Here is a 27,217-nt window from a genome sequence, read left to right on the forward strand (position 1 = left end):
TTTAGATTTAAACTAATGAAATTATTTCTAACTGCCAAAGTTAGTAAGGACCGTGAAGCAGAATGAGATACTGCCACCACCGCCATAACCATTTGCAACTACAATTGGTCTACAGCATTTCCAAGCGCCGTTTCGCCACCAAATACAGCGGCCGAGTTGTCGGCGAAGCCCAAAATGGCCGAGCGTTTGCCATTGAGGTGGAGACCCCAAACATCCTCAGAGACGTTAGGGGCTATGCCCTCCCCCGTCGAGACCTCATCTGCAGAATCTCCAAAATCCTCCAATCTCCTTCCTCCGACCCTTTTCTTGAACTCTCCGATTACCTGCAGACCTTGGGCCTAAGCCTAACCCCTTCGGAAGCCAGCGAAGTCCTCAAAGCTCTCCGGACCCCTCGAAAGGCCCTCGATTTCTTCCGCTTTTGTGCTTCTTCTGTTCCTGGTTTCCGCCATGATTGTTTTACCTTCAATAGAATTCTCACCATCTTGTCTAAATCTTCGGCACCTGATGCACTGGATATGGTTCGTAGAATTGTCGATGAGATGGAACGGTCCGGTGTTAGAGGTAGCATCTCCACTGTTAATATCTTGATTGGGATCTTTGGGAGCGGCACTGAGGGGGTCGGAGAATTGGAAAGGTGCTTGGGCTTGGTCAAGAAATGGGATTTGAGGTTCAATTGTTATACGTACAAGTGTCTTCTTCAGGCTTACTTGAGGTCTAATCAATGTGCAAGAGCGTTTGAGGTTTATGTGGAAATGAGGAAGCGTGGATATATCCTGGACATTTTTGCCTATAATATGCTTCTGGACTTTCTTGCCAAAGATGAAAAGGTTTGATTGTTATTGTTTATTAGCTTCATTTACTATTATCAATTTCCATTTAGCTTTGACGATATAGGAAGTTTTCTTATGTGCAAGCTTGTTGTATTTATAGAATATAATTATAATTGAATGGTGGTGCTCTGGAACTATTTGCGAAAGGCTGTAGCTTATTTTACGTGCTACAATTTTTTCACATACTTGAATAGTTGAGGAAGCGTTGAAATTTGGAAGTGCTGTATTCCAAGCAGCGAGCACTTATCTGAACTTTTTTTTATGTAATAAAGTCTATATTAATCGTTCGAAATTATGTGCAAATGTATGTATGAATTATGAAACATGGGTTATTGCTGAAAGTTGGAAACTATACTTAAAACTAAGTCCTTTGGGCCATTGATATGGGAACATAAAAAATGGATGCATTTTGGCAGGTATCTTGTTGAGACATATTTGATAATGCAGAAACCAATACACTGCTTTACCGATCACTCTTAATTGATAGCATGCTGACCACTGGCTATATGTTTAATTTATGTGATTTACTACCTTAGATTTGATAAACTTATGGGCAAATGCCTTAGAAACAAAAGATTTTAAAATGAGTAGGACTAAAACAGAGTATATGACATGTAAATTTAGTAATAATAGGAGCGTAAACCAGGATACACATAGGATTGGAGACCAAGAGATAACTCAATATGACTGTTTCTAGTACCTTGGTTCAATAATTCATAACAAGGGAGAGATTGAAGAGGATGTCACCTGGAGAATTAGAGCAGGTTGTGCAAAATGGAAGGGTTCATCTGGACTTTTGTGTGGTAGGAGAATACCACTTATATTAAAAGAAAATTTCTATAAAACACTTGTAAGGCAAGCTATGTTGTATGGAGCAGAGTGTTGGGCAGTCAAGAAACAACGTGTTTAGAACATGAGTGTGGCAGAAACATGAATACTAAGATGGATGTGTGGAAATACTAGAAAGGGTAGGATCAGGAATGAAGCCATTGGTAAAAACCTAGGAGTAGTTCTAATAAGTGTTAAAATGAGAGAGAGTAGACTAAAATGGTTTGTTCATGTGAAGAGAAGACCACCAACAGCTCCAGTTAGAAGAAGTGATTTGTTACAAGTAGAAAGGGCTAGAAGAGCTAGGGGTAGACCAAAAAGGATATGGGTACAAGTAAGAAATGATTTAAACACTAATAATTTAATAGAGGATATGACTTTAAATAAAAGGGATTGGTAAAACAGGATTCATGTAGCTGACCCCATTTAGTTGGGATAAAGCATGGATGATGATGATGATGACTACCTTAGATTTGATCTCTGTCAGTGATGTCAGTTTGATATTAGCTGACTTGTAATGTTTTGACAGGTTGAGCAGGCTTCCAAGGTTTTTGCAGATATGAAGCGGAAGAATTGTGAACCTGACGAATATACATACACAATTATGATAAGAATGACTGGAAAGAGTGGGAAACCAGATGAGTCCCTTTCTCTTTTCCAGGAGATGATTAAAAAGGGATGCACCCTTAACTTGATTGCCTTTAATACTATCATCCAGTCACTAGCTAGGAACCTGATGGTGGAGAAAACAATCTTTTTATTCAATAAAATGGTTGAGAGCAATTGTCGGCCCAATGAGTTTACATATAGTGTTATTTTGAATGTTCTGGCTGCGGAAGGGCAGCTTGGTAGACTAGATGAGATTGTTCAAGTATCAAAGAAATACATGAACAAGTCAATTTATGCATATCTTGTAAGGACACTAAACAAATTAGGCCATGCCAATGAGGCCCACAGGCTGTTTTGCAACATGTGGAACTTTGAGGACAGTGGGGATAGGGATGCTTATATGTCGATGTTAGACAGCTTATGCAATGCAGGCAAAACTGTAGAGGCCTTGGACTTGCTTGATAGGATTCATGAAAAAGGAATAATTATTGATACTGTCATGTATAACACTGTATTCTCAGCTCTCGGAAAGTTGAAACAAATATCCCATATTCATGATCTTTATGAAAAGATGAAGAAAGATGGCCCTTCGCCAGACATATTCACCTACAATATCATGATTTCCAGCTTTGGTAGAGCTGGAAGAGTTGATGAAGCAGTTAGACTTTTTGAAGAAATGGAGAATAGCACTTGTAAACCTGATGTTATCACTTACAATTCTTTGATTAATTATCTTGGGAAGAATGGTGACCTTGATGAAGCTCACATGCGATTCAAGGAAATGCAAGAGAAGGGGTTGAATCCTGATGTTATAACATATAGCACACTCATTGAGTGCTTTGGAAAGACGAGTAAGGTTGAAATGGCTTTGAGGCTGTTTGATGAGATGCTTGCTGAAGGTTGTTGTCCTAACATAGTGACATATAATATCTTACTTGACTGTCTTGAGAAGTGTGGAAAGACAGCTGAAGCATTGGAGTTGTATGCAAAAATAAAGCAACAAGGTCTAACTCCAGATTCTATCACATATGCTGTCCTTGAGCGCTTGCAAAGTGGTGGACATAAGACTGTCAGAATACGCAGGCAGAATCCTATTACTGGTTGGGTGGTGAGTCCTTTAAGGTGATTCGTTCAACAACTCTTATTGTACCTAATAATTCTGGTCTACACAGATTGTACTTGGATTTGTTGTGAGTTGCGCTACCATACTACTATGAAGATTTGGGATGCTTGTCATTTCCTACAGGGAGTGAGAACATGCTTTTAATAGTTCTCTTCACTCTGATTCTGACATATTTGTTCATGACTGCCCCACTAGTTTCTATGCTAATTTGTTTCTGAGTAATTGGTTAGTTCAATACAACAGTATGATATAGTTAAGGACATGTTTGCAATGTTTCAATTGAATACCATGCTCAGAGTGAGTTCCTCTGAAGGTTTCAATGGCTTACTTCTTATAATACATGTAAGTGTTTTAGTTGTTTTGCCCAAGTTAAGATTGTGAAGAATGCCTTTTCATGGTTATTGCATGCAGTGGTTCTAGCAATTAGGAAATGGGATTCTGTTTTGATTGATTGGTTTTTCTACTTTGTAGGCTTTTTCCTTCGGTTTAAATATGTTATTTAGCTTCTCTATTTTGTTGTTGAAGCAGGGGTATGAGAACTCGGAATGCCTAACCATGGATTTTCTTGTTATGCAATTTAGAGGATTTTCATTTTCAATAAGTGGTAGAACATTTATTCCATGTTAGTGTAAATTTTGACTTTTTATTTTTTTATTTATTTTTAAGTTTGTTTCGTTCCATGAGTACTGGTTGTGCATTATGTGCTAGCCACATGCATAGTTAGACAACTTATATGGATGACTACAGAAGAAAGAAACACAGCACTAAACGTTGATGTTTAATCAAAAGAGATAAGAGAAAGAATAGTGGGAAGAAGGTTCAGATCAAGATGAAGAAGAGAGAATGAGGAAAAAAAGGTTAAAGAGAAGAAGAGCTCGATCAGTTCTCTAGTTCCCTCTCTAATCTTTTATTAGATTCACTAAAGGCCTATTAACATAAATAAAAAGGGACAAAAAAAGAGTAGCTCTTAGCATTTGGCCCACTATCTCTACACTCCCCTTCAAGCTGAGTATAGATGTCAATCATGCTCAACTTGCTTAGACACTGCTTTAGTTTAATCTATGGAATTCCCTTGGTAAGCAAATTTGCTAATTGTTCTAAAGAAGCAATAAATAGTAGACAATCTTCACTTGATGCAACCCTCTCTCTCTCTCTTATAAAATGCCTATCTACCTCAATTGCTTTGTTCGATCATGCTGAATGGGGTTGTGAGTAATATTGGTGGTAGCTCGATTATCAGAATATAACATCATTGGCTTCTCATAATCAATGCCCAACTCCTCCAAGAGATATTTAAGTCATAATAGCTCTAACATATCATGGGACATAGCTCTATATTCTATCTTAACTGAGGATCCGTAGATTCTGGGAGAGAACCACAAAGACCACAAGATAGATCCAGTATTTGAATGCCACGCCTCTCACGATTAGATCTGGAAAGGCATTTGTCAAGGGCCATTGTCCACACCAAAAAGTTGGATCTAGATGGACTTGTAGGATTCCAGATCTGAGTAGCAGGGAAGTCTGTGGGACTCGAGCTGCATAGTTTGGAAACTAGAGATTTGACAGAAAAACAACCATCAGGGTTCCATTTCCAGCACCAATTATCTTCCAAGCCAAGGTCTAACTTCTGCTTTTGAAGGAGATCCATCAGCTCCAAGACCTCTTCCAACTCCCAGTCAAATAAATTCCTCCTAGAGAGGGGGGTCCAAATAAAAGAGTCTCCTGAAGAACAATAACTCTCCGCTACTGAGGAATCTTGATTAGAAGCACACTGAAATAGGAGAGGAAAGGAATCAGCCAATGGGCCATCCAAACACCAAGGGTCCTTCCAAAATTTAGTTCTATACCCTTTCCCAATCTTGACTGAAATTCCTTCCAAGAAAGTAGAAAAATTCTTCATGATACCTTTCCAAAGGGGGTTACCCCAACTTGGAGGAGGATCCCTAGATCTCCAGTTGCCCCACTCCACCCCATATTTTCCAGCTATGAGAGGTCTCCACCAAGCATTCCTTCTAGAAGAAAACCTCCAAATCCATTACTTAGAAGGGCTGACTTAAAACTCTTTAATTTCCTTATTCCTAAACCACCTTCTAACTTAGGACGGCACACTTGGTTCCACTTGACTAAGTGGATTTTGTTTTTCTCTTCCCAACCCCTCCAAAGAAAGTTTCTCTGAAGCTGCTCCAATCTTTTTGCTACTTTGTTTTGGATAGGGAAAAGAGACAGGAAATAAGTGGGCAGATTGGAGAGGGTACTTTTTATCAGTGTAACCTTGCCCCCAAAAGAGAGGTATCTTGCCTTCCAGGAAGCAAAATTTCTCTCCATTCTTTCAATGATTGGGTCCCACATGGAGGAAGAAGACCAATTTGCCCCCAAGGGCAGTCCCAAATATTTCACAGGGAGGAAATCAATTTGACAAGCCAACACCTCAGCACAATCTTCTAAATTGGCAACTTGCCCCACTGGAATGATTTGACTTTTATTCAAATTAACTTTGAGCCCAGGAGCTACTTCAAACCAGGTTAAGATCCCAAGGACTAAGTCCAACTGAGTAGGGGAGGCATCCACAGAGCATAATGTATCATCTGCAAACTGAAGGATATTGACCTTTTCCCCCTTAGGGGATATTGCAAAACCTTCCCAACAACCAGAGTCAGCTGCCTTCTTGCAAAAGAGGACAAATATTTCCATAACACAAATAAATAGCAATGGGGAGAGGGGATCCCCCTGTCTCAAGCCCCTTGAGCTGTCAAAAAACCCCGTTGACTGACCATTAATCAAAACTGAGAATTTAGGGGAGGTTATACATACTTTTATCCAATTCCTGCATTTCAGTCCAAAATTCATATGCTGCAGTACAACATCAATACATCTCCAATTGACATGGTCATAGGCCTTTTCAATATCTAATTTACAAATCAAACCAGGGACTCCTTCTCTTCTTCTTGAATGAATCAGTTCGTTGGTAATATGTACAGAGTCAAGCATCTGCCTCCCCGGGACAAAAGCACTTTGATTGTTTGAAATTACACTTCCTAACACCCCTTTTCATTCTCTCGGCTAGAACTTTAGCTAAAATCTTATAAAAGCTGGGACTGATCTCAGTTTGCATGTGAAGTTTGTGATTCAATAAATATTACATTACCTTTTCCAAAAAAAAAAATCTTATAAAAGCTGTGCAAAAGACTGATTGGTCTGAAATCTTTGACATTTACAGCCCCTTCTATTTTTGGAATGAGAGCGATAAAGGTAGTGTTTAAGCTTCTTTGCAGAGAAGCATTTGCATGGAACGCCTGGAAGACATTCATCAGGTCTTGTTTCACTATATCCCAGCATTTTACATAAATAGGTTGGTCAAACCATCCGACCCTGGGGATTTATCATCCGCCAACTTGGAAATGCCAGCCTTGATTTCCTCCTCCATGAAGTGTCTCTCAAGGAAAGATTTCTGATCTTCACTAACGCTTAAATGGAAGGTTTTTGGGAAAAGGTCTAAGGGTCCAAAGTTCTTTGTAAAGATTTTTATTGAAAGTAGTTGCCACCACCTTCATTTCTGCGTCTGATTCCCCCGTACTTCCTTCCCACTCCAACTTGCAGATAGAGGAAGCTCTTGCTCTGGCATTTGCCATTTTATGAAAACAGTGAGTGTTTTTGTCCCCCCTCCTTCAATCACACCACCTTAGCTCTTTGCCTCCACTTGATTTCTTCCCTAACAGTCAGTTTATCAAAATTAATTTTTGCCTAGGTTCTCTTCAACCTCAATTCTTCTGATATGGGGCCTACCTCTTCTACTGAATCAATTTCCTCAATGATGCTCAATAATGCTCTCTTCTCTGTTTCTGAACTCTAGTTAATCTCCAACTTCCAGATTTTTAATCTCTTCTTAACTGCACCTAGCTTTTTTTGCCAAAATAAAGGAACTAGTGCCCTCCACTTGAAGGTCTGTCCAAATAGACTTCAACAAGGGAATTAGCTTATCATCTTCAAACCAGGCATTCTCAAACTTGAACGGAGATCTGATTTTTCCTCTTTAGCCACAAACAAGCTGAATTGGAACATGATCTGAGACTGGCCTGGGGAGAGCAATCTTCCTAAAATCAGAAAACAATTCCTCCCAATTTGAAGAGACCAAGAACCCATCCTATCTTACTAGGGTGGGATTATCTTGATTATTTGTCCAAGTAAATCTACTACCCTGAAGAGGGAAGTATATCAGCTCAAATCTGTCAATGAAATCAGCAAACTGAAGTATCGCTCTTGATCTCCTACCTCTGGTGTTCTTTTCTTCAACTAATAATGTAACATTAAAATCACCTCCAATGACCTAGGGATAAGTTAGTCTGCCCCTTGCCTCTACCAGTTCCATCCAAAAGTCATCCCAAAGATTCCCATCTGTAGGACCATACACATTTGTGACTTGGCAGATATTTCCATCAAAGAGTTTCAGCACTAAGGAAATTGAGAAATTCCCAATGTGGTAAGAAATTAAGCTGCAGAAAGAAGGGTTCCAGAGACTCAACAAACCCCTTGCACTACCCACTGCCGACTTTGATTTCCATCTAACCTGACCCTCCCCCCAAATACTCCTAACAGTAGCAGCATCCAACCACTCCAGTTTGGTTTCTTGAATCAGGACAATCTTCGAATTAGACCTCTTCAGAGACTCACACACCACTAACCTTCTTCTACCTGAGTCCAATCCTCTTACATTCTAAGATAAAAATTTTAAATCCATGAAAAACACTGCAAAAACAGATCAGAAACAACCCTCTAAACTTAGAGTTTCTTTGCTCCCCTCGACGTCCCCTCACTGCTATCTGCCTTATCATTTAGGCCCCAAGTGAGCCTCATCATCTCTTTGCTCCTCTTCAAATTTGTGCTTCCTTTCTTTGCCGCGAGTTTCCTCATTTCATAAGGATTCTTGTTCAACCCCCTCCAAAAAATTAATTGTTTCTTCCTCCATCCCCTCCATTGAAACTCCTAAAAACTTTCCCAACCCCAAGAACTTCAAAGAGACCCAAGAAGAGCTCCTCTTTCCCCTATAAGAAAATCTGGTGTAGTCACATTCCTTCAAGAGCTTGTTTCTTTATTTGGGAGCGTGCCTACAGAGAATAAACACCTGTGATCTCCGTCAGAAGAAGAGCTTGAGAAGACTTTATATTTCTCCTCATGTTTGTTTATTATGTTTGCAAGATGGAGAATTAGTTGATCACCTACCCATCCATTGTAAGTTTACTTAAAAGATTGGATTCACTTCTTAAGCCTGACAAGTTACCATTGGGTTAACCTAGAGCACATTCTGGACTTCATACATCAGTGGCAAGGAACTGGCCTAAGTAAAAGAGGCAAAGTATAGTGGCAAATGGTGTTACATGGAGTAATGTGGGGAGTTTGGGAGGAAAGAAACAAGCGCTTATTTGAAAACAAGCTCAAATCCCTTGAAGAGTTAATCTCAGATATTGCCTATCTCTGTAATCTCTGGGCTGCTAAGTCGGTGTTGTTCCAAGGTCTCTCAGTCAATGACCTTAACAGAAATATTCATACAATTTTTTTTTTCTTCCACATTTCCCTCAGACTATCTTGAGACAACCAGTACTTTTTGTGAAGGAGGATTGATTTTATACTTCGATGGAAGTGTTGTAGGCAATCCAGGCTTAGCTAGAATTGGGGGTACCTTGAGGGATGAAAGAGGTAGTATCTGCTGGGTCTTTAGCGGTCCAATCGGATTACTAACTCAACTAAGGCTGAAGTGTTGGCTGCTCTCACTGGAATTAGAATAGTAAAAAGCTTGGGTATTCAGAACCTATCTATTGTAGGAGATTCAACAAACACCATAAAATGGATAAGGGACAAGGAAGGAGGTCCTTGGAGGTTGAGTCATTATTTGTCAGAGGCAAGGGATTCCTTTGAATGTTTAAATGCAAACCTGTTTTGGGTCCTGAGGGAGCTAAATCCCATTGCAGATGGCTTAGCTAAATTGGGTGCTTGCTTAGAAAATCTGTATAGTGACAGGCTTCCTCCTTTATAAGATTTTTGGGGTGTTTCCCCTGTTTTGTACATTTTCTCATGTACCCCTTCTTCTTTTAATGAAATTTGGTTAAACTTACCTAAAAAAAGTGACCATGTTTAGCAAAAAAATACCTTTCCCTGGTGTACCTTTCAAGTAGAACAAAACCCTTTTTGCTATAGCTATATGCATGTCTCTAGGAGCATGCATGAATTGGCTAATCACATTGACAACATAGGAGATATTAGGCTGAGTCATGTAAAGATACAACAGATTCCCAAGTAGTCTTTTGAACACTGCCTTGTCAGACAACAAGTCACCATTAGTGGTTAGGAGCTTATGATTGTCATCAATGGGGTAGATACATGTTTATCTCTTAGATTTCCTGTTTTAGTGAGTTGATCAAGCACACACTTGTATTGGGAGATAAATATACCCTATTTGGAATGAGCCACTTTTTTTTTTTTTTTAAATATTCCTTATTTGGAACGGGCCACTTCCATTCCCAAAAAGTATCTTAGCTCACCCAAGTCCTTAATTTCAAATTCTTTATTAAGGAACCTTTTAAGATATCTTACTTCCTGCACATCACTATTAGTAACCACAATGTCATCCACATAAATGATGAGGAATGTCCCCAAGGTATCTCTCCTCTTAACAAAGCGGGTGTGATTAGATCGAGTTTGGGGCTCTGGGCATAACCGAAACTAGCAAGAGCTGCCCTTAACCTCTCAAGCCATGCTTGAGGTGATTGTTTAAGGCCATAAAGAGACTTCTTCAATTTACAATCCTTGCCTTGCATCTTTTTCCCATACATTCTAGGTGGAAGAGACATACACTTTTTCATGTAAATCCCTACAAGAAAGCATTTTTCACATTAAACTGATAGAGTGGCCAAGTAAAACTTGTTGCAAATGATATGAGGACATGACCTGATGTCATCTTAGCAACAAGTGCAAGAGTCTCCAAGTAGTCTACACCATACATTTGTGTATATCCCTATGCCACTAAATGGGTTTTAAACCACTCAATAGAACCATTTGCATGGTATCTAATAGTGTAAAACAACTTACACACTAGAGGCTCCTTTCCCTCAGACAGGGCAATAATATTCTAGGTATCATTTTTATGCAAGGCTCTTCAAAAAAAAAAAAAATGCAATGTTTCTATTTCAGTCCTCATAGCATCTCTCCATTCTGGTTTGGAAAATGTTTCTGACATGGATTTAGGGATGGGCTGCGAATAAAGAGGCTAGGAAAGAAAAATAGGTTGGGGAAAGCACGCCGTAAGAAAGGTATTTAAAGATGCAATGAATAGGGCGCCTCTTTAAATACAAAAGAAAGAAGAGTTCACAGGTCCATAAGAGAAGGCTCATTAAGATAAAATAAAAGGGGCAAAAAATAAAACGACTAGCTCTCAGCATTCGGCCCACTATCTCTACAACTATGAAAGCAAGTAACTATATATTTTTTATTGACTTTCTATGCTAGTTGTTCAGTTTAAACACAATCACAGATGCATGCATTTTCCATCATAATATGGGGCATTGCTGTTCTTGTTATTTGTTTGTATTATCATTTCTGAATTAATATGGTGAAGTTGACTCAAGTATAACCCCTGGTCTTTTATTGTTGAATGAATTCCTATGCTTGCATGCCAAAACACAATTTATGGATTTTATGATTTGGCTCTTTGTCCTCATTCTGAAGTTCAATATGAGGCTACACAATATTCATACAATTCTCCAAGAATTTTTATAATACGAGTTAGCAAGTGAATCCCTGTGGGAGCATAGATATAGAGTAGATTGATGGGAATAAAACTATCATAATACTTGTGCCACATGTTTTGAATGCCTAAAATCATGTAATCAAATAACCATTATTGTTATTGTATTTGTTGAGGTTTGGGCTTCATAGTCCTAAATCTCAAGGATGCAATTTGGATAAGACTGAGGAAGGGAAGACAGGATCTAGATAAGGATTTGAAAGTTTCAAATGTGGCTTTATTAAAATATGCTTGAAATTATGATTTTGTATCCTCATCTATGCTATCCTATAAAACGTGCTATATTGATAACCAAAATATCGAAAAGTCAAAAACCTTAAAATTTATTTTAAACTTTAACTCCAAAATTGTCTAAATAGCTGATAATTAAGAGGTCTCATCTTCAGCAAATGCATATTAGCTAAAATTTTAGGACTTAAAATAGTTCAAAATCGAGCATTAATGATTGGTCCAAGTTAACATTAATATATATATATATATATATATATATATATATATATATCAATTTTACTGGTAAAATAATTTTCCCATTTAATGAAATAATCATGTTTCTGTAGTTATACATGGAACAAAGTTAATTCCTGGAGAGGATCTGTACAGGGCATTTATGCAATGAACTTGACCAAAGCCAATGATAATTTTTGGTGTAAAAAGTGAACAGGTGATTGGTTAGTATTGTATCATTATACTTTTACTCCTTAAGGGTCTTTTGGGAGGATTGGGGTATCATTAATCGTCATGGTCATGATCATCAAGTATGCCTCATGCCAACTTTTCAGGTTGACTACTTGAATGTTGAGCCTAGTTTTCTGGAATTTCCCAAATTACTGCTTTGCCTTCCTACTCTGACTAGGCTACCATAGTTTTACTTGCCTTCATTAGTTCTAGAGCACCGTCACCAATTTCAGTACTCATGCCAAAGGTGGTACTTCACAAACCTCTATTTGCCTAATTTTTTGAAGTATCTGAATGCAGGAGAATGCTGAAGGCGGTACTTCCTAAAGTTCTATGTATGCATGCATGTGTATGTTTGCTGTTCATTCATGTCAAATAAGCAAGTAGATTAAGAAACTGTTACTTCAAAGCATCCCTCAAGAATCCATGGAGTGTTGAAATGCGATGTGTATCTGACACGAACACTTAGAAGAGTCCATGCAACATCTGTCAGTTCTAGATGAAAGGATTCACAAAAGGGGATGGCAACAAATTTGGACTTTGGATTGTAACCGGAATACCAGCAATCAGGAAAAAATGTAACCAGAATACCATGTCAAACACTTATTGTCACATGATTACCATGTAATCTGTCATCATATGAATATTGATATGATAGTTTAAGTCGATGTGCCAATTAGGATCTTTGTGACTTACAAAAGTGCAGTCAGAGTTTAATGATCAAGTAAACCACAAACCTATTCTAGGGATGGGCCAAGTGGGCAAAATCCTGAGAGAGCTCTATCTCCATCTGTAGTGAACTATGAAGAAAATAGGAGGCAGATTTGAGCAATAATGAAGCTCAGATAATGGTTGAGGTGTCTTTGGGAGTAGAAGATACCAAAAGCAATATTTCAAGCACCAAATTTGATCTTCTTATTTCTGTAGAAAAGGAAAGATGGAGGAGGGACTAAAGGGATCTTACCAATGCAGAGAACGAAATGATTAGAGAGAGAAGCATGAGTTCTTGATGCAAGCAATGTTATAAAGAAAATGATTGATTCTTTCATCCCTTCTGAAAATATAAGATAAAGTTCAAGGATACACAACTATTTTTTTAAGAAAAGATATTCTTTTGGACAAGACAGGAACCTTTATGTTTTTGGGACTGTCTGAAACTTGCAAAGGTGTCCTGTGAAAGACTTGTCAATGGTTTTATGAGGATACTGTGGTGAAGTTGAGGACAGGATGTATATATCTTGTGATGCTGGAATGACCCTCCTCTCTTGGTTCGCTGCTGTGGAAAGTATTTTCTGGATTTTCCGATGCTGTGAAAAATATTTTCTCGGTTCTTTTTCTTGATCTCTTGCACCTTCGTACAAGTACTGGACAGGGGTATGTGCCCTCTTTTTTCTCTGTGGTCTATGCCGTGAAGAGCTGTGAAGGCCGTGGTTTTGAGGTTTACATCTCCATGCTGCACAAGGGTATGTGTTTCTTTTTTTTTAATCATGTGCTGTTGTCGAACTGTTAGTAGGCCTTGTTAATGACTCCTTGTGGCCGAACCATTGCTGCTAATGGATTGTTTTCAGTAGCCTGTTAGTAGACTATTTGTTGGACTAATTACTGGGCTATTCTATGGGCCGACATATTGCTGGACTGTTTCAGCAGTATTTTTCTCTCTTTTCAGAAGTGAAAATTCTTGGGAGTTTAGCATTTTGTTTGTGTGGGATCTGGTCTGGTATATTTGTGACCCTTTTTTCCTCAATGGAAAGTTGTGATTCAGCATCATCTAGAGTTACACCAACTCATAGTACAGCTGGTATGGGGGATGAAAACATGATGTTTCCCATGCCAATTACCCCTTTAAATGGTCTGAACTACCTGGAGTGGGCTAAAAGTGTGAAACTTTATGTAACAACAAGGGGAAAAGATGGTTACATAAATGGCAGAGTGAAAAAACCCAGATGTGAGACAACTAAACATGATAGGTGGGACCAAGAAAACAATATGGTGATGTCTTGGCTCCTTGCAGCCATGGAACCCGAGGTGAAGAAGAATTTTATGTGGGCAGGCAATGCTAGTGAGATTTGGGAGCAAGCCAAAACCACCTATTCTGAGCAAAGGCATTATGCCAAAATTTACCAGTTGCAAGTTGAATCCTCAACCTGTAAACAGGGAAATCATAGTTTGTCTACCTATTATTCGGCCCTTACTTCCATATGGAAAGAATTGGATCACTATCAAACTATAGAGTGGAAACATGATGATGATGCTAAGGCCTATAAGAAGTTGGTTTCTCAGCAGCGGGTGTTTGCTTTCTTGTTGGGACTGAACCTTACTTATGAACCCTTGAGAGTTCAGATCTTAGGAAGCAAAGAGTTGCCTTCGGTTCAAGAGGTGTATGCCCTTGTTCAATTTGAAAAAAGTAGGCGGAGTGTGATGGTTACAACTGAGGGGGAGCAATAGGTAGCTTTGGCTACAATGGGTAATAACAATATGGGGAAGAAAAGTGACTCCAAGAAGGCTGATGATAAAGACAAGTTGTTTTGTACCCATTGTCAGCGCTCACGACATACACGTGACACATGTTGGGAAATTCACGGGAAGCCCAAGTGGGCAGTGAAGAACCAAGAACAGGGTAAAGTGCAAGGTCAGAAGAAGCTGAATACAACACATAATGCAATACATGTGGCAACCCAAGATACCCAGGTTGTTGATTCTACCTGGGACCACTTTACTAGTTTTAACCCCAAGGAAGATATCATGAATTCCTTCAGAGATCACTTGGAATCATATGATAGGGCTTTGCGACAGATGGATAGTTCAGTTACTGGTACTCCTACTTCATTTGCATTTACATCAGGTAATGCAACTTCTGCATTCCATGTCACCACTACTACTGATTCCCCTTAGATCATTGACTCAGGGGCCTTTAACCACATGATCGGTGAGCCAAATTTATTTTAGACTTATAACATTTTGTTAGGAAAGGATAAAGTGAGGCTTGCATATGGATCATTCTCCTCCATTGCAGGCTAAGGATCAATATCCCTTTCCCATGGCCTTAACCTGAATAGTGTCTTGCATGTTACCCAACTTCCTATGAATTTGCTTTCAATCTGTAGCATCACAAACTCTTTAAACTGTAGTGTAACATTTTTTCCCGGTTCATGTGTTTTTCAGGACTTAGCTTCTGGGAGGACGATTGGTAGAAGAAGCCTAATGGATGGTCTCTATATTCTCGACAACAAAGCCGGTCTCTCGGAGTCATATAGTCAATCAAATAAGAGTCAATTTTTTTTTGTGGCATAGTCGGTTAGGTCATGTTTCTTTTGAAATAATGAAATCTTTGTTTCCATTTTTATTTAAGTCATGTTCAATTTCCGATTTCCAGTGTCAAACATGTCAGTTGAGCAAACAATGTAGAACAACCTTTCATTCAATTAATAAAAGATCCAATTTTCCTTTTCACATTGTGTATTCTGATGTATGGGGGCCTACTACTATAATCTCTGAGGGTGGGTATAAGTACTTCATCACTTTGATTGATGATTTCTCTTGCTATACATGGGTATTCCCGATGCGTAGAAAAGATGAAGTTCCAAAGATTGTGCAAGATTTCTAGCGGATGGTGTTTACGCAGTTCCATGTTGAAATACAAATCTTTCAATCAGATAATGACAAGGAATACTTCCACGGTGAGCTTAATGAGTTATTTGCCTTCCATGGAGCTCATGCGCAAGAACACCGCAACAAAATGGTGATGTCGAAAGAAAAAATAAACACCTTCTTGAGGTAGCTTAAGGGATGATGTTACACATGAATATTCTAAAAAGGTTTTGGATGGATGCTATACTTGCAGCTTCTTATGTCAACAACCGCATGCCCTCTAGAGTGCTGAACTACATGGCCCCTCATTAGTTGTTGTTCCCTCAGTCCCCTCTATTTTTCATTCCCATGAGAGTCTTTGGTTGTCGTGCTTTTGTCCATGATTAGTCTCCGTCTCAGGGAAAGTTAGATCCTTGGTCCATTCCTTGTATTTTTCTGGGGTATCCCTTCTCTCGAAAGAGGTATCGGTGCTTTGATCCCGTTAGTCATAAATTTTTTGTCTCTATGGATGTGTCCTTTGAGTCTGAACCATTCTTCTCTGCTTCTCCTCAGGGGGAGAGTTGTGTGGAAGAGGAGAAGCAGGTTGAAGTCCGCCAAGTCTCTCTTCCTTCTATTCCGGACTTGACCCCCTTTGTGTCTTTCAATGTACACGCCGTAGAGATCAGCAATGTGGCAGAGATGTGGAACTACCAAACACTAAGCATCCAACACTGTTAAACTCTTAGGAAGTAAGTCCAAACCCTGCTATACCTATTGACACCCATGCTCCTACTGTAGATGACCTTGACATTCCTATTGCTCAAAGAAAGGGAGTCAGGTCATGCACTACCAAACACCCATCACCCAGTATGTCTCCTATGATCACATTTCCCCCTCATACCGAGCCTTCCTATCTGCAGTTGATTGCATCCCTGTACCCCAAAATGTTGCAGAAGCCTTAAAATATCTTGAATGGACAGATGTTATGAAGGAGGAGATTAATGCCCTCCATAAAAATCAAACTTGGGAATTGGTGGATCTTCCAAGGGGAAAAGACCCAGTGGGGTGTAAGTGGATGTTTACAGTTAAACACAAGGTGGAAAGACATTTGAAAGGTATAAAGCAAGATTAGTAGTCGAAGGGTACACTCAAGTGTACGGACTATGATGAGACATTTGCTCCAGTAGCTAAAATGAACTCAATTCGAGTTCTTCTATCATTAGCTGCTAATCTTGACCGGGAATTGCATCAACTAGATATTATGAATGCTTTTTTAAACTTAGAGGAGGAGGTTTACATGGTTGAACCCCCGGGATTCTGTGCCAAGGGAAGTGAGAATAAGATGTGTAAGCTAAGAAAGTCTCTCTATGGTTTGAAACAATCTCCCAGGGCTTGGTTCAGTAAGTTTCATATGGCAGTTCACAAATAGGGTTCAAGCAATGTTAGTCCGATCACACTCTGTGAAGAGATGTTAGGAATAGGTTGTTGTTTTGAGAGTGTATGTGGATGATATCATCATCACAGGAAATAGGAGTTCAGAAATACAACAGTTGAAACAATTCCTTTCATCTAAATTTGAAGTAAAAGATCTAGGTTCTCTGAAGTATTTTATTGGAATTAAAGTTGCCCGTTTTAAAAAGGGTATCTTCATTTCTCAAAGGAAGTACACTCTTGATCTATTACAAGACACATGCAAGTTAGGTGCAAGACCAGCAGATACTCCTATGGATGTTGATTATAAATTGGGTAACTGTGATGGTGAACCTCTGAAAGATGTAAAATAGTTCCAAAGGTTAGTGGGAAAGTTAATTTATTTGTCCATGATTCGTTTAGACATTGCTTATCTAGTTGGTGTCCTGAGCCAATTCATGCACTCTCCTAAGAAACCTCATTTTGAGGCAGCAGAGAGAGTTCTTAGATACTTAAAAAAGTATCCAGGAACAGGTCTACTATTCAGTAAGCATAATCGTCTAAAGGTGGAAGTCTTTATAGATGCTGATTGGGCTGGTGTTGTGGATGATAGAAAGTCCACAAGTGGGTATTGCACATTTGTGGGAGGAAACCTAGTGACCTGGAAAAGCAAGAAACAAAGCGTGGTAGCAAGGTCAAGTGCTGAAGCGGAGTATAGAGCTGTGGCACATGGGGTGGTTGAAGTTCTTTGGCTAAAAAATCTTCTAGGGGAGCTTGGAGTTGTTGTTCATAATCCTATGTCTCTTTACTGTGACAACAAGGCAGCCATTAACATCACCAACAATCCTGTCCTACATGAGAGGACCAAGCACATTGAAGTGGACAAATACTTCATAATGGAAAAATTAGAAAAAAGGGAAATTTGCATCCCTTATGTCAACTCCAAGGAACAACTTGCTGATGTCCTCACAAAAGGACTTCCATACTCGTGGCACAATGAGTTGTGTGACAAGTTGGGCATGATAGACATATACATCCCAACTTGAGGGGGAGTATTGTGAAACTTATTTATTGGTTTGTTGTTATTCTGTTGTCAGTTATTTCCTTTTTTGTTATTTGTTCATTATTATGAATTGCCACCAGGGGCATTCTTGTAATTACTGATCTTATTATGTTAAGAAAATATAAATAACAAGCTAGTAGCCGACCAACCCTTTGTCTTTGGTTCTCAATCGAACCTCTCTTCTCTTCTCTTCTCTTCTCTTCTCTTCTCTTCTCTCTCTCTCTCTCTCTCTCTCTCTCTCTCTCTCTCTCTCTCCTTCTCTTCTCAATCGAATGCAATAACAAAGGAGAAATTGAGGAGGATGTTGCCCTTATAATTAGAGCAGAATGGGCAAAATAGAGGAGTGCATCTAGAGTATTATGTGATAGACGAATACCATGGTTTTCAAAACCATACCGGACCTGACGGTTGGACCGGAAAAACTGGAAACCGGTTAGGTGACCGGTTCTGTTTTACCCCAGAACCGTTATTTCGCCAAAAACCGTTGAACTGCTCGAACCGACCAATGATTTGGATTTTTTATTTTTATTTATTTTTTGTTAGAATGGGCTGTCCCTTCGGATCAAATGGTTGGACCATTCGACCTAGGAACCGGACCCCTGACCGGTTTGGTTTTAAAAACCTCGACGAATACCACTTTGGATAAAAGGAAAATTCTATAGAATAATTGTATGATCATCTATGTTGTATGTAGCAGTGTGTTGGGAAGCTAAGAAATAGCATGTCTAAAAGCTGAGTGTGGTAGAAATGCAAATGCTTAGATGGATGAGTGGTAAATCTAGAAAGGATAGGATTAGAGATGAAGTTATATGAAGGAATGTAGGAGTAGCCCCAATAGGCGATAAAATGAGAGAGTAAATTAGGATGTTTGTCCACATGCATAGAAGATCATCTACAGTGCCTTAAGAAAAAGTGATTCGTTACAAGTTGAAGGGGCTAGAAGTGCGTATAATTTAACAAAGGATATGTCACTGAACAGAATGGAATGGTGAAACAGGAATCATGTAGCTAACCCTGTGTAGTTGGGATGAGGCTTAGATGATGGTGATTTTGCTTGGGGGTAGTAAAAAAATGTTAATAACTTATCAAATTGTCTTTTGATAGAATTATCCAGTGAGGCGATGATGTAATAGTGGGCAAGAATGTCTTTGTCTTCCCATTCGCGATATTCTTTCTTTCTTGCCTCAGAAACTCTTTCATCAAGATGTTCAGGTGCCTTCTAATTGGCAATTTTGTCCAATTTCTCGGATGTGAGCATCAAATTAAGGTTGTTGTATCCAATTCGCATAGTTGGGTCATTTCAACTTATTGTCATTGTTTTCAGCAAGAAGAAGAAGAAGAGAAGAAGATGTGAGAGTCAAAAAATTCTTGTTTGGTGGCGTCAGCTTTTAATTTAAATAGTAGGGCGACTAAGGCATAACACTCCCCCTCAAGTTGGGGCGTAGATGTCAATCATCCCCAACTTGTCACAAAGATCATAATGTCGTAGTGAGCATAATCCTTTAGTAAGAACATCTGGAAGCTGTTCATCAGAGCTAATATGCAGGGAGTGCACACTTGCCCCTTCTCAATTTTCTCTTTGATGAAATGTTTGTCAACCTCAATATGCTTGGTTCTATCATGGAGAATTGGGTTGGCTGCGATGTAGATGGCAGCTTTTTTATCACAGTAGAGTGACATAGGATCATCAAAAGGAAATCCTAATTCACTCAATAGGTTCTTGATCCATAGTACTCCATGTGACATAGCCATGTATTTTGCTTCTGCACTTGACCTGGCCACCACACTGTTTTTTGCTTCTCCAAGTTACAAGGTTTCCACCAATAAAGGCACAATATCCGCTGGTGGATTTTCTGTCATCCACTGAGTTGGCCCAATTTGCATTTGTGTACACCTTTACTCTCATGTGTGGGAAATTGTCCAAAACCCACCATCACTTTTTTATGAATTCTCTTAAACTCACCATAACTTTTCAAAACGTCCAAAACTCACCGTGTCAGTGAGATAATGGTAACTTGACTAACGGGCATCGCCAATTTACTATTTTACCCTGCATTATATTCGATCCATTTTGCAATATACCAAAATTACACCCATCATTCTTCAACCCAAAACCCTAACAGTGAGAAAGCATTGGCTGCTACTTTCTTCCTCCATCGACCACTACTTCTCTCTTGTCTAAGAACTTGAAGATTTGAGGATTTGAGACTGATTAATGCTGATAGCACCAGAGAAGAATGCGTCTCCCATCAATGACTAATGGACAGGATATACTCTTATGAAGTTTTAGACAATCCATTGGCCGCTACTTTTTCCTCCATACGCATTCGATACTCATCAATGACTGTTCCCATCATCTGAGAGGAAGAACTGTCGGAATATTGCTGCAACTTCTCACTGGCTGCTGCTTCTCTCATCGTTTGAGAAGAACAGTCAGATTATTGCCTCTTTTATAGCTTGTGAGGTCTTGCAATTCATTTTATCACTCCTCTACATTTTCAGTCCTATGCCCCTGTCTTGGTCCAACAGATTGTGAGTTCTTCTTGAAGTTCAATTTATGATTCCTCCTTTACATTTTCAGTCCTATGCCCCTGTTTAGATCCAACAGCTTGTGAACTTTTCTTGAAATCCTTCTCCATGATCTTCATTTGATCAAATGTCTCTTTTACTTCCTCCAAAATAGAAGAAAAAAACTCCAATGCAACTGTATACAAGTTGTTCCATTGTATTACTCATCTGGACTCCACCACCTTCAGAGTTCATCCCCTGACCAATCAATGGTGGTATGGGTCCCATCCATTAGACAAGATTGATCAATGTTCAAATCATTTGTTGGACCAACATCTGGTTTCCAACAAACTTTTTGATTCCATGAGAGCTGAGGATAGATAAATAGCTAGAGCGCCACATAAACACAAAGGTGGAGACATGGAATTCGAATTGCTCAACTGAACATCAATTATAATTAAAATGATTAATGGGAATGGTGCCAAACAAGGAAAAGAAATGGAAAGAACACAAATGTCAAATGGGTTTTGAGCTTATACAGGCAAATGGATGCAAATGCTCTTTTTGGGTGTTTTATCTAGCTCAATAGTTCTTTCTCTTCCTTGCTGTCTGATGTCATTTTGGTGCGGCTGGGGTCCTGTTAGAAACTAAAGCAAGGATTGAACTGGAGAGCTTGTTAATGGCATCAACAAGATCATTAATGGCTTCCCTATCGATCTCTACCCTTAACTCCTCGATCTTCAGTCTTCTCTCCTGCACTGTAAGGTCTCTGTGCCTTCTCTCCTCCTCACAAGCTTGAAGAGCTTCTGCTATAATGGATGCACTCTTTGAGATTGCAGAACCCACCTCATGTGAGTTGTTAATAGCACTGCTGGTTCCCTCTCCTCTTCTCCTCCTCTTTGCTTGAGATTGTGAATGCTCACTTGTATCAGAATCTGAGCTATCAACATCTCCAAACATAAAATATGGAATCAGACCATAATTAAATACCAAGAACATGCTGTCAATGTTAATAAAAGATCAATTGATTATCATCTTACGTATAATGTGAATAAAATATGTATTGAATGCAAGGGTTGAACTGTATGTATAACATATAAACTCAAGAAAGATAACCAATAATAATTAATTTTTGTTGAATAAAATCAGAGAGAAAAATAACTGTTCATTCAATACATTACAGAGACCATTGCTGCTCATGTTTATGCACAGACACTACCAGCCCTTTAGTATTGAACCCAGTGCTATTACTCATTCAACATTGGAGTTGGAGTTGGATCTGAGCTGTTTGACAACTGGGTTGTTCCTAGCCCAAATTTATATTTATGTTTGATGTATGGATTTTAACTTTCTGGTTGAGGAAGGAATGTACAGGCTCGAATGCTTGTGGTTGCCTTGGTAAACTAATTCTTAGACAAAACAAAGCAACCAGAAGTAAACAAAAAAAAAAAAAAAAATCTTAGAGACCATTTGCTGAAGTTTGAATGGGTCCAGGCCCCAGGCCAGATGCAATTTAAATTCTTAAAAGTCTCCCCAACTTGAACAGTTGCACCCCTACAAATTCTTAGTCATTTGTACCAAGAAAAAGAAATAGGTAATGCTTTATCTAATTCTGACGTTACTAAGTGCATTTGCTGATTGATTTCTTTCATTATTATTCTTTTTCCTGTGTAATAAATGCATATAAATATAAAATATTAAATTTATCAATAATAAATTTTATGTAATTATATATAATATATGTGTACATAGTTATACTACATATATACATAAAGTAATAATTTTTATTAGACTTGGATTTTAATCGGATCAGATGGGGTTAAATCTGCATCTGATCCAATTATTAGTCAAATGCAAGTTCTAACATCCAAATCCTACATAATTGGATTTAGTGGAATCAAGTATTAGACTTTTAGAGTCTATTTACAACCCTAGCGGGTAGGGCCTAAGCTAAATAACCCCTAAGCTTGACTTAGAAGTTATATAAATATATGGTAAATATTATATAAATAACAAATTTTATATTAATATATAGATAGAGATTTGCATGTATTTTTTTGTAATAGATTAAAATTAAATTTTAATTTTAATTTGTAAAAAATCATAGTTTTATAATAACACGGGCAAGCCTGTTCCGATCCCTAGCCCAAACAAATATTATTATGCTTGGGGTGTGCACTGAGTTCGGCCAAACAGCCTTAAAAACTATTAATAAAGTACCAAATTGTGGCTCAAGATCTTTTATTTTTTGGTTCATTAGGCTACATAATAGTCCCCCATAGCTCATTCGACTTCAATATTAATAATTTTTATCTAAAAATAGTTAAAAACCCCAAAAAATGATGCATGTACGAGTTGTATTCAGTTTGGCTAGATCTAATTACAAATTACACATTGCTTTTAGGGTGCAACTTGGGTGGGTTAGGTAAAGTTAAGGATCAACACAAGCCTAGCCTGAAGTCTTAAACCTCCATCTCATGCTTAGATTAATTTAATTATGGCTACAACATAATTTTATATCATTATCATCATCATCCATACCTTACCCCAACTATATGGGGGTCAGCTACATTAATCCTGTTTCACCAATCCGTCCTATTTAAATCCATATCTACTATTAAATTGTTAGTGCTTAAATCATTTCTTACTACCTAAGTTCTTATGGATAACAGCATTCTTAATCTTATCTAGTTTTCTACTCATTCATCTAAGCATTCACTTTTCTACCATATTTATTTATAGATAAAAAAACATAGGTACAAGAATAGAGAGATAGACACTCTTATCTCACCTAATCAGACCCAACACTTCGCTCTATATAGCATAACTGGCCTTACAAATGTTTCATAGAATTTTCCTTTTAATCCAAGTGGTATTCACCTATTACACAAAAAGTCCCAATGCACTCCTCTATTGTGCCGTTTTCTCCCATATTATAAATTATTGAACCAATTACTGGAAAATGGTTATATTGAGTTATCTCTTTGTCTCTAATCCTAACTGTATCTTGATTTACCCTCATATTAATATTAAGTTTACATATCTTATACTCTATTTTGGTATTACTTATTTTAAAACCTCTTATTTTTAAGGCATTTGTCAATAAGTTGAATTTTGCATTCAGTCCTTAATTAGTTTCATCAATTAAAACAATGCCATCCGCAAATAACACACACCATGGAACTTCCCTTGAATATGTTTAGTTAATTCATTTGTGATCAATACTAATTTTATATATTTACTAATATTTAAGTATTTTAAATATTTAAGTAATATTTACAAAAAATGTAGCATTTAATTATTAATAAATTAAAATAAAAAAATAGAATGCTAACAAATAATATGAAAAAATAATTATTTTAATAAGTAATTAGTAGTAATTTACTATTTTTGTTAAAAATTATTAATTAATCAATCCAAATTACTAAATTATTTTTATAACAAATTACTAAAATAAAGATTAATTATTTTGAACAGCATTGCTTCCTTCTTTATATTAGCTATCAATTTCTGTTGTTTCATTTTCCCTTGATAAATCATGTGCATCACATAGTTTAAATTGCCCATCCAATCAAATGCAAACACGTGGCATGCCTAGTGGCAACCAAGGGTGTCAATTGGACTGGATTTGGTCCAATTCGATCCAGTCCAATATGAATCCATTATAAATGGACCAGGTCCAATCCAGTCTAATGAATATTTTGGACCATTTTGAATAGGTCCAATTAAATGTATGGACCATCCAATTTGTTCAAATTCGTGTTGATTTAGATTGGTTTCAATTCAAACCTAGTCCATTGACACCTATATTTTTATCTTATATCAATGGACCAGATATTGGCTTAATTTAATCCAACCCAATCCAATATGAATTTATTAGGGACGGACTAGGTCCAATTCAATCTAATAAATATTTTAGACTGGATTGGTCCAATCCAATACGTCTTGTTAGTCTGTCCAATCTGTCCAAATTGATTTTGGACTGAATGAGATCCAATCCAAAGCTGGTCCATTGACACCCTTAGGGACAACCCTATCATTGCATATGCTTCGGAGGGTAATTTTGACATTTTGCTATCTTAGTTAGTAGCCATACATAATGATAAGTATTACGGTTGTTGCCTTAATGGCATTCGACATGCAAAGTTGTTACGGAAAGCCCATTACTAGGGCTGCAAGTCAGGTCGGGTTGAGGCCAACTCTAGTCCAACCCTATGTTCTAAACCCCTAACCCAACCTGACCTACCCAACCCTAACCCTAACCCTAACCCTAACTAATTCCTTTAACCCTAACCCAACCCGATGTCAACTTTGGGTTGGGTTGGGTCCAATCCAACCTTCCCATCCCTTAAAATCTATAGAAAAATAAGTATTTGTTTATCGTGAGTTATGACTTAAATAGATTTTTTCTCAAAAATATAAATTCATGAAATCAACAATAATGAAATACAAAATTATGAAAATAAAATTACTAATAACAATTCATTGAATCAAGCAAATAATTTGAATCTATTAGATAGGTCACACATAAAAATTACAAGACAAAAGGAAAAGACAAGTAATCAAGTACCTTTGACGGCGAATAACTTTAAGAAAGGGGGCTATACAACTATCATGCATCTAAATAAATCAATGTATGTTTTATATATATATAGTAGAGTTGTCGACTAGTATTATAGGGGGTTGGGTTGCCCGGGGGGTCAACCCTAACCCAATCCAAACTAAGGTCAGGTTCAAGAATTTCAACCCTAACCCTAACCCGGTCATCAACTTGGCCCAATCCAACCCGACTTTCGGGCTAACCTGGCCCAAGTTGCAGCCCTACCCATTAAACTAACTCCACGAGGAAAGGGACCTCGCCTATAAATATGGATCTCACCGATCACGAGTAATCTCGCTTATGCATACTAATTTTCTTACTTGCTCATGCTTTCATCTCACATATGCATCATGGTTTTTTGAGACCTAACTTGATTGTTGGAATCCTCACCCCGGATATCATTCCTTGGAGCCACGTTGATATCATTCCTTAGAGCCTTTAACGTTTTTGTGGGATCCTCCATTAGGACTTTCAAAATTGAGGCCTTGTTTGGATAGACTTTTATAAAGTATGTTCATACTTTTGAAAGTACAAAAATACGATTTTGTGCGAATGGTGACCACCCATTGATAAAAACCTTGACCCTACCTCCACTTGCCACTACTAAAGTCGGGTTACCGTCATCGGTCTCAAACCTTGAAACCACCAAAAACCATCACATGGAGTACAAGGACATGCTTTTGCCAAACAGAAAATGGTACTTTTGTTTTGGAAATCATGTTTTTCAAATTATTTTACCCAAATGATTTTCGAAAAAAAAGTATCTAAGTAAAAGTATTTTATGTGTTTTATACTTTGACATTTTTAAAAGTACAAAAGTCAAAATCTATCCAAACAGCGCCTTAGATTTCCCATGCTGTTAATTTCAGCGACATCATAAAGCTTTATTAGAGGCGCAATTTTCTCTTTCTAGCGTTTCTTACACTGAGTTTCTTCTGATATAGTTATTTTGGTGATGGATGTTCGAAGCCTGAATACAGGGAAGTTTCTTAACTTTTTCTTATCGTTTTCTCTTTCTAACGTTTCTTACCCTGACTTTTCTGTCTTTTATTTTTTTGGCTAATCTTGTTCTGGATCCTCCGTGCACAGCATAGTTCGGTCCAGATTCTCAGTTTAGCTCGTACCAGTGTCCGAGCTGTCCGTGATTTGCGTGGTTGAGTTTTAATCGTATCTTGGCTGGATGGAGGTGAAAGGCCTCAAGAAAAAACGCAAAATGCGTATTCATAATATTATAGCAAAACAAATTCTCTCTTCCCCAACAGGGAAATACGGTTGGAATTTGTAATTCTACAAGGGAGGAAGTTAATCTCCACAAATCCCTGATACAATCCAGGATGGATGACAGGAGGAATAAAATTCCCCAGATTGTGAAAAATTATTTAAGGAGAAATCCCTAGGGGAAAATGAAAAAGAAGCAAGTCTGTTCGCCCGGGAACCAGTCCTTTCCTGGTTGATAGAATGGTTTTGGAGAATGCATGAAGCAGAGTGGAAGAACTCTCAAAACTGGCAACAGAAGAATTTTCAACTGCTAACTGCGCTCATAGCGAAAGTTCAAAGATGTTGCCAACCAGCAGAATGATGTTGTCAAGCGAAGGGAAGGATTCGCCTTCTAATGAAAAAGGATACAGAGGAGATAAAAACCAATCCAGAAAGAAACGATGCACAATATAAGGATTGCTTGGAAGTCAACCAAGATCTTCTCACTGCTTTCTATGGTTGCTGAGACGAGTAAGGCTAGAAGGTCTCTGAACGTGGAATCTCAGAAAGAAATGGAGATTTTAATGAATTTATATATGATTGGGACTGATGGAAATGGAAATGAAAGGATTGCCATTTACTTGGAGAAACAAGACGACTTGGGACTTTGGGAGAGAATTGATTGGGTCTTGGCCAAAAAAGCTTGGAGAGAGACTTTTCCAAATGCTCTTCTCTAGAATTTGGCCTTCGAAGTTATAAATCAAGCTTGGGGCCTGGAGTCAACAGCGAGAGCTGTTCAATTTGTGAAAAAGAGAAACAACCTTGTTTGCAACTTGAGAAAATGGAATGAAAAGAAGTTTGGAAATATTTTCCAAAAGGAAAAAGAAATCTTCCTACCTCCTTTTTTTTTTTTTTTTTTTGAATCAAAGGTAACTTTTTATTAAAGAAGAAATAAACAAAAATACATGAGAGGATGTACTGAAGCCAAGAGAGAGGCTTGGCCAGCTTA

At 38.1% G+C, this 27,217-nt stretch overlaps 1 protein-coding gene across 9 annotated transcripts; it reads left to right on the forward strand.

Moving 5' to 3' along the window:
- ABO5 (ABA Overly-Sensitive 5) lies at positions 1-27,090 on the forward strand. 9 transcript variants are annotated; one of them, XR_016108342.1, is made up of 4 exons: positions 7-827; positions 2,188-3,389; positions 12,164-13,326; positions 26,101-27,090. XR_016108342.1 is itself a non-coding variant. In XM_088974080.1 (3 exons), the coding sequence occupies exons 1-3, from the start codon at positions 63-65 to the stop codon at positions 15,030-15,032; spliced, it is 1,974 nt and encodes a 657-aa protein (XP_088830206.1). In that variant the 5' UTR covers positions 7-62; the 3' UTR covers positions 15,033-15,313. The 9 variants fall into 9 exon arrangements, 3 of the variants coding, with proteins under 3 accessions (XP_088830207.1, XP_088830206.1, XP_088830205.1); XR_016108339.1 differs by lacking the exon at positions 26,101-27,090 and adding an exon at positions 15,026-15,313 and having other exon boundaries at positions 12,164-14,705; XR_016108340.1 differs by lacking the exon at positions 26,101-27,090 and adding an exon at positions 15,026-15,313.
- The last annotated feature ends 127 nt before the right edge of the window (positions 27,091-27,217 follow it).

The sequence above is a fragment of the Nelumbo lutea genome, chromosome 2 (assembly GCF_056320005.1).
Source record: "Nelumbo lutea isolate HS-2025 chromosome 2, American lotus-T2T, whole genome shotgun sequence".
NCBI classification, from domain to species: domain Eukaryota; kingdom Viridiplantae; phylum Streptophyta; class Magnoliopsida; order Proteales; family Nelumbonaceae; genus Nelumbo; species Nelumbo lutea.